The following is a 9,029-nucleotide window of genomic DNA, read 5'->3' on the forward strand; positions in this document are numbered from 1 at the left end:
TATATACAAAGATAATGAAATAAAAATAAATGAAAAATCTCTGAAAAACAATATATAAACCAAGGAGTAAGATAGGGTCTCCAACACTTTCAACATTTATATTAATGAAATATTAATTCACTGGAACACCTTAAACAATCCAGGTATAGAAATTTCCCAGAATAACAAAATAAATACACTATTATTTCTAGATGATCAGGTAATAATATCAGATAAGGAAGACAATTTACAATTTACAATATATAATTTAAACGTTATAGTAGAACAGTTTGGAACGAAAATTTCCACAGATAAAACTAAAACAATGGCATTTTGTGGACAAACTGCATTTAGAAGTAAAATAGTTATTAATAATAAAATAATAGAACAGATAAATATTTTCAGTTATCTGGATGTGAAATGTCATATGAAGGAGTAAATGACATAAAATTAAAATCTCCAAAATGTTTACAGATTATTTGCCTGATAGTACACAAAAAAACACGCTTGAAAATACACAATACGTTAGCAGTGCCCACATTATAATATGGCATTGTGAAATTTGGGCAATAAACGAACAATATAAACAAAGAATAAAAACAAACGAAATGAGATTTATGAGAAGAACTGCAAATTATACATTATTAGACCAAAAAAGGAATGAAGATATTTTAAAAGAACTAAAAACAAAATTAATAGAAGAAAAACTAAACAATTATAAACAAAAATGGATAGAACATGTAAACCGAATGGCCAACACCCGATATTCCAAACAAATTCTAAAATATAAACTAATTGGAAAGAGAACGCCGGGTAGACCTCAAAAAAGGATATTGGACGGATAACGAGACCGGAACAGACCAATATGGTCTATACCTGTAATTAGCGTTATGATGATGATATTACTTAATCATGTCACATTAGGGTAGCATTAACAAGCAAAAAAGAAATTAATTAATTAAACTGTTGTTTATTTCATTCCCTTTACTGTTTTCCATTAAACATTCAACATAGGTATGGTTGCATTAATTTACTTAAAATTTGGCAGACAGTCTTTCTATGATAAACTGTAAAGACTGTTTATCTAACATTATAGGATACCACCTTTTGTCCAATTTGAATTGTTTTTGAAGTATTGTTGCTTGTGCATCATGACAACAAATTGTTGCTCTAGTGCTGGTGTTTAAGATCCAACAAATATTAGCTGATTATCATATTTATTCTGTTGTTGTCTTGGTGTTAGTAATGATTGGTCCATGTCCTGGATTTAGAAGGTACAGGTAACCCTCGTTGCTTAAGGGTCAAAGCTGTATAACAGAGAGGAGACCTCCACATGGCCTTTAAAGCAATGCGGAGAACCGACCAGGGCTTCTGACCTAATGTCCAATCCTCACCTTCTCGTGGTGCACCCTGTTGGGTATCTACTTGGATACTGAACAGACGAGGATGGGCTGGGAATTTGGGATTTAGCCGACCAAATTGTATTCTTATTGGTTAAACCAAAATATAGAATGATGGTACAACATGACAAAATTTCATGCCGGCTGGGGCATCGCCCGGTTAAACAAGGCCCCCGTTGTTTTTGCCAGGGAACCAGGGCGAACAGCGAAAACTCTGCTACTAGAACAAATCTGAAAATAAACCCCAACTCAACATCACCAGAGTTAAAGATCGGTACTATCAACGTAAGAAGCCTGAATGGCAAAGAAATGGAGCTAGCTGAGGAATTAGATAAGTACCAGATCGACATAATAGGGGTGACCGAAACAAAAAATACCAAAACTTGTGAGATCGTTCTGAGCAATAAATACAAAATGTTATATTCAGGCAATGACAATCGAGGAAAAGGAGTAGCCATAGTATTCAACACAAAGTACGAGGCTAATCTTCTTGAATGGCAGTCAGTCTCAAGTAGAGTAATGTGGGCAAATATGAGAATGGGAAACTGGACAATGAGACTTATTTGTGCCTATGGTCCCACAGAAGGTTCTACTAAGGTAGAAGTGGAGGAATTTTTTGAGGATTTAGAGAAAGCATCCGACACAATGAAAAAGGAAAAGTTGGCCCTTGTTGGGGATCTAAATAGCAGAGTAGGAAATGATTGCCAGACATACAAAAATATATTGGGAAAATTTGGAGAAAAGAGCAAAGCTAATAATAATGGCAAATATCTGTTGGATTTCTGCTCAGGACATGGACTGGTTATTACTAACACCATATTCCAACATAAAAATGTGCACAAATTCACATGGAGAGAAGAGGCTAGGAATAAGAAAAGCCTCATTGACTTTGTTATTGTTGATAGTGATGTTTTCTCCCTGGTGCAGGACATCAGAGTGTACAGAGAATTTGAAATTTGAAGTGATCACTATTTAGTCTTGAGCAGGATAAAATTGAATTTCATATTGAAAAGAATGACATGTAAGAAAGTTTTAAAGTGAATAAAAGTTGAGCAGCTCTCAGATGTGAACTGTAGACTAAAATACACAAAGATTATTGAAGAAAAAATGAAAGAGTTTGAGAACAGGAATCAAACCTTGCAGATTCAGTGGCAAACTCTGAAGAAAATATTGATTGATTCTGCCAGAGAGGCATGTGGTGAGGTTGTGTGCAAGGATAAAAAAATCAGAACTCCCTGATGGACACAGGAAGTTAAAGAGGCAGTGAAGGAAAAGAAGAAAGCATACCAAAAGTTCCTGTCAAATAAGACAGCTTGTGCTCTTAGAGAATATAGAGACAAATGCAAGAATGCTAAACACTGTGTAAAACTAGCTAAACAAAAGTCATGGGAGGACTTTGGCAAGAATATAGAAAATAAATATCAAGAAGGTGGCAAAATATTCTGGAGGTTGTTGAAGAAGCTTAAGAATGGAGGATAGAGTGCTGTAAAAGGAATTAGAGATGAAAAATGTGAAATGAAAACGGGAGAAAAATATATCCTTGAAGTATGGAGTAATTACTTTGAAAAACTGCTAAATGAAACAAGCAATGATGACAGCACAGTGGTAAAAAACACTGACTAAGCATGCAGTCAGGAATACATATCCATACTTGAAGTAAAAAAAGCCATCAAAGGCTTGAAATGTGGAAAGGTGGCAGGAGTAGATGATATTCGACCAGAAATGCTGAAGTATGGTTTTATAAGAGTCTTACAGTGGCTGCACTGCATAGTTCAGAAAGCCTGGACAGAGGGACGAATTCCCGATGATTGGAGTAGAGCTCTCATAGTACCCATATATAAAAAGGGAAATAAAACTACATGTGAGAATTACGGAGGTATTTCCCTACTGAGTGTTCCTGGCAAGATCTATGCAAGTATACTTGAGAAACAGTTGAGAAGAATTGTGGAAGAAAAGCTTGGTGAAGAACAAGCTGGATTCAGGCCAAATAGAGGCTGTCAGGATCAGATCTTCACTTTACGAGAAATAGTCGAGAAAGCATGGGAGTATAACAAAGATCTGTATTTAAGTTTTGTCGATCTGGAAAAGGCATATGACAAGGAGCCAAGAGAGAAGCTATCCAATATGCTGCAGTTATATGGTGTCATTGGGGCATTATATCAAGCAATACTTAGTCTTTATTTGAGTTGTAAGTCAGCAGTTAGAATTGAAGGAAGTACAGGAAGATGGTTTAATGTTAAATCTGCTGTGAGACAAGGATGTACATTTCCCCTCTGTTATTCATTATCTATATGGATCAAATTACGAAGGAAAGTGGCATTAAACATGATATCAAAATTGGAGATGTTAATGTTAGCTCTTTGCTTTATGCGGATGATGTTATACTTCTAAATAAATCTGCTACAAGTCTGCAAGATTCTCTGAATAAATTGAATTGCTGTTGTAATAGATATAGTATGAAGGTCAGCAATAAAAATACAAAGACAATGAAAATAGACAGAATCATTGAAAATGTTAACTGTGTTGTGAATGGAGAATCTGTGGAACAAGTAAAACATTTCAGCTATTTAGGCACAATTTTTAGTGAAGATGGTAAATTAAATATAGAAATAGACAACAGAATCAGCAAAGCTGGTATGGTGGGAAGTCAATTGAATAAATTCATATGGAATAAGAGAGAAATTAGTCGGAACACTAAATTAGCTGTATACAAGACAGTGTTCAAACCAGTTTTAACTTATGGATCTGAGAGCTAGGTCAGAAGTAAAACACTTGACCAAAGACTAGAGACCACAGATATGAGAGTCCTGAGAAAGATTATAGGCATGAACAGATGGCATCAATGGCAATATCATATTAAAAATGAGGATATTAGGAAAGACCTTGACATTGTCAGCATCCAGGAATGCGTTAGCAGAGCTAATCTCAGGTGGTATGGTCACTTAAACAGAATGGGTGAGGAAAGATTAGCAAAACAATTGTTCTCTGCCAGGTTGGCAGGAAAACGACCCAGAGGAAGACCAAGATATAGGTGGATTGATACAGTACAAAGTGCCTTAGACGATAGAAATATAAGATCTGATAATGTTGGAGTCTTGACAAGCAACAGACTGATTTGGAGGAAAATTGTAGATAGGAAATTAATAATGATGTAATTTTTTTCATGTAGTACTATCATATCCTGTTCAAGGGGTGTACAGGATATGATATTACTATCATATCCTGTACACCCCTTGAGGGTACACAGGAGGAATTTGATGATGATGAGGTAACCCTCGTATAACGTGGATCTTAGGTTCCGCAGAAATGCTGCATTATATAAATTGCGTTATGCTAGTCTCAGATCACATAGAAAAAGTAGGGTTATGTTCTGAAATAGTTTTTTTTTTTTTTAAATTATAAACAATGACTTTTTTTTTTTTTTTCAATTAAGGGGATATTAAATCCCACATTGTTTTAAAGCTGAATAAGAAACTCAAAGATTGGAATCAGAGTTTCATGCTGAATAATGTTAATTTAAATAATGTTTATATCGCCGAAATGAAGCCTGTTGGCTATTTATATTCAAGTAACAATGACATCCAACACAAAAAATATTTTTATTTAATTCAGGTAATTCATGTAAGTTAAGAAAATGTATAAATTATGAAAAAATACATAGTATAAAAATTACAAATTGTACTTAAACTTCATTGCACATAATGTATAAATGCTTTAGGCAAAATAAAATAGTGCATATTTTAATCTTTCATAGCACGAGGATTTGAGGATTGGTAAATAAACACTGGTCTTGTCATGTAATTACCTGATGCATTACTACAAAACAGTAGAGTAATTCTATCTTTGGAAACTTTGAATCCAGGAGCTCTTTCATTTTTCGAAATATAGGTGTGTTTTTGCACTTTTTTCCAATATAACCCAGATTCATCTTCATTGAACACCTGGTCTGCACTATAAATATTTATAAAGTTTGAGAGCTTTTTGTTTAATAAGCTTTCATTCCACAGGAATTTTCTTTTGAGGTGCAATCTTCTATCAAAATCATTAGAGATTTTTCCATTAGAATATCGTGAACAATAAGTGCAAAGTGCGAGTAACGCACTTTGCACTTATTGTTGACCCAGCAATAAACACTTTCTCGGATTTTATGTTCATTTTGTTTGATTGTTCGAACTGATGATTCATTTAAATTCAAAGTCCTTGCAAAAACTCCTGGTTTTTCTCCATTTTTCAACCGATCCAAGATTTTGAATATTTTTCTTCGAGAGAAATTAATTTTGTTTTCAATGTTGGTTTTCCCCTTTCATTGCAGTTTGTGGCCATTACTATAAAAATAATTTTTTACACAAAAAAAGCAAGCATTACATATTGTATATAACTCACCAGAAAATAAAGTGCTCAGCTTGAGATGAACACACTTATGATTTTTAATGCACTTTCCTGGCAGAAACGATAACACTTTTCAACAATAAACGTTTTATACGGGAGACAATTGAGGTACATGTGTGCTAAAGGGTATTTCCCCTAATATAAATTTGCTACTTATAATTACATGCGGGATACAGGCAGACACAAATTTAACAAAGATAAAATTTGATTTTTAAGTCACATAGTGAAAAACATGAAAAGATAAAGGGTTACTACAATTTTTAGACCGTGATTTTATCGGAACTGTGTTGTGTAAGTACCGCATTCAACAAGGGTTACTACAATTTTAGACTGCGTCATATCAAGACTGCGTTGCATAAGTACCATGTTATACGAGGGTTACCTGTACTTATTAATAATAAAGGCTTTGCTCATTTCTCTAGATTTTCCAAAAAAAATTCTGTGTGATATGCATTTCTTGCTCTGCTTTTTTAAGTCTCCAACAATAACTTTTTTTTTCCTTTATGTTACCTGTACTTACTAATAATAAAGGCTTTGCTCATTTCTCTATATTTTCCAAAAAAAATTCTTTGTGATATTCATTTCTTGCTCTGCTTTTTTAAGTCTCCAACAATAACTTTTTTTTTCCTTTATGTTACCTGTACTTACTAATAATAAAGGCTTTGCTCATTTCTCTAGATTTTCCAAAAAAAATTCTGTGTGATATTCATTTCTTGCTCTGCTTTTTTAAGTCTCCAACAATAACTTTTTTTTTCCTTTATGCGAGCTCTACTTTTTCTGGCTTCTTCCATGTTAGAATCTTTAATTAGAAGATGTTCGAAGTTGGTTAAGAATATCCTGCTTGAAATTGCCTGGCATACATGAAATTTATCTTCATGTATAATGTTGTATACCACTGCTGATCTTTTCTTTCCTTGTTGTTTTCTTTGTCTTGTTAATACCAATTATGTCAGCATTCTATAATTTCTCTACTAGCTCCATCTCTTTTCCACTGATTTTTAAGATGGGCTTTATAAACTTGAGCTATTCAAGATCATCCAGAAGCTCTTATGAACATCAGTGCTTCATGATGCTGTAAAACGTGCTGTACTAGCTGTGATATCTGTGGTTGTACATTTTACTATTCTTAGTATTCTATTCAGCTGCACCTTTTGTAATACTTTCTACTTCCACTACTTGCTTTGTCTTTGCTTTCTCTTTATCATCAATGGTTGGCAATCTTAACTTCTGACTACTCCATATATATATACTTATACCATATCTTATCTCCCATGCTCTATAGCAGGGGTCTTCAACCTTTCAGACAGCACGGGCCGCATTAAAAATTTCACTGAAGTCCGCGGGCCACTAAGCTATACTTAGGGATCCCATTTTTTGAAAACAAAAAACCGGGACAGAATAAATTTTGTAGAATTAAGGGTTAAGAGAAATAAATTTCTCTTAACCCTTATCATCATAAAGCTATCATCACAATCACTGCTTTTTGTTATGAAAATGAAAGGGAAAAGATCCTTCAATTTTTCATTGAAATTACACTTTTGGGCATTTTGTTCCATCTCATATAATAGTTAAATCCAGAACTTCAAAGAAAAATACTGGAAATGATTCATTCATTCACACAGAGTAAGAATTTTAATACTTGAACATTCTGATTCTGTAAAACATTTGTTACTAGGCATCATCCAAATCAATTGCACTTGGGGTTGAAATCATATGTATTAAGTCTAATTGTATTTTACCAAAAGCTGTAACATTGTTTTACCTGCTGAACAATGTGGTTATTAATTCTCTATATACTTTTTAAGTCTATTTTTGTTATGTTAACATGATATAAGTTAATAGATTTGATATGATACTGTTAGTATGTCAACAGTATAATATCAAATCTATACCAACAGTATAGATTTTCTATATATACTAGATATATATGCTGTGTAATATTTAATGAAAATAAATTTATGGCTGGAGGACAACTGCAGTAAATTTGTCAGTATGCAGTAACAAGATTATGAAATTAACATTTTATTATCCTCTACAAACCTTGCTTGTATCCATAAAATGGATCTTTACTGTATACTATATTACTGCTATATATATATATATATATATATATATATATATATATATATATATTAGGGTTACCAAGTAATTTTAAAAGGTTGGTTATTTAACTTGGTTATATATATATATATATATATTTATTTATTTATTTATCTCATTACAGCCTTTTCCATGGGGTGATGGCAATCATTCTTTGTTCCACAATCCTCATGTTAATGCTTTGCCAACTGGCTATGAAGATGAGGAATGAATGCAAAACCATTTTTCAGTTTTAGTCTTGCTGAATATTGAAAAAAAAAAAAAAAAATTAAGGTGCATAGTGTATTGTAAGTGTATAGTAAAATAAAATAATAAATGTATATTGCCTTTCTTCAGAGGTTGTTATTGCATGCGACTTCCACAATTCAGCATTTCTGTGTATATACTAATGTATAGTTGGGCATGCAAAAATTATTCATTCTTTCTTGTTATAAGATAGCTGTTATTGCAAATGCAATATGTCACATTTGACAGAGTTGATTTCTGTTGTCTCAGTGTTGCCTTTCTTAGCAGAACATACAAGATACTAGTTTTAATGCTGAAAGATACCTGTGTACCTTGGTTAAGTATATGCATCACAGTTCATTTCTCTGTAAGCTTAGCTGTTTTTTATCAGGTAGTTCTTAGTTTATATGTATATAGTTTATTCAGGATGAGAATAGGGATATATATATATATATATATATATGGGGTGCTTAAGGGCTATAGCTGTATAACTGAGAGGAGCACTCCACATAGCCTTTAAAGGAATGCTGACAACCAACCAGGACTTCTGACCTAATGTCAATTCCTCACCTTCTCGTTAAGCACCTTGTTGGGTATCTAGCTGGATACTGAACGAACGAGGATAGGCTGGCAATTTGGGATTTAGCCGACCAAATTGTATTCTTATTGCTTTAAAACCAATATACAAAATGATGGTACAACATGACAAAAGTTCATGCCGGCTAGGGCGTCGCCCAGTTAAACAAGGCCCCTGTTGTTTTTGCCCGGGAACCAGGGCAAACAGCGAAAAGTCAGCTACTGGAACAAATCTGAAAGCACACACCCCAACTCAACATCACCAGAGTTAAAGATCAGTACTATCAACATAAGAAGCCTGAATGGCAAAGAAATGGAGCTAGCTGAAGAATTAGATAAGTACCAGATCGATATAATAGG

The 9,029-nt window shown here is 33.5% G+C and overlaps 1 protein-coding gene across 1 annotated transcript in view; it reads left to right on the forward strand.

The window, feature by feature from the left end:
* The window catches only part of LOC150098285 (cytochrome c oxidase subunit 6A2, mitochondrial-like), a 52,647-nt gene extending 44,444 nt beyond the window's left edge, over positions 1–8,203 (forward strand). The window contains exon 3 of the mRNA XM_090405955.1: positions 7,993–8,203. Coding sequence (XP_090262081.1) covers positions 7,993–8,079 — 87 coding nt within the window. The 3' untranslated portion in view covers positions 8,080–8,203. The remainder of the gene's footprint in view (positions 1–7,992) is intronic.
* Positions 8,204–9,029: the final 826 nt, after the last annotated feature.

The sequence above is a fragment of the Typopeltis vanoorti genome, chromosome 16 (genome assembly GCF_054136105.1).
Source record: "Typopeltis vanoorti isolate ZY-2024b chromosome 16, IOZ_Tvanoo_1.0, whole genome shotgun sequence".
NCBI lineage: Eukaryota > Metazoa > Arthropoda > Arachnida > Uropygi > Thelyphonidae > Typopeltis > Typopeltis vanoorti.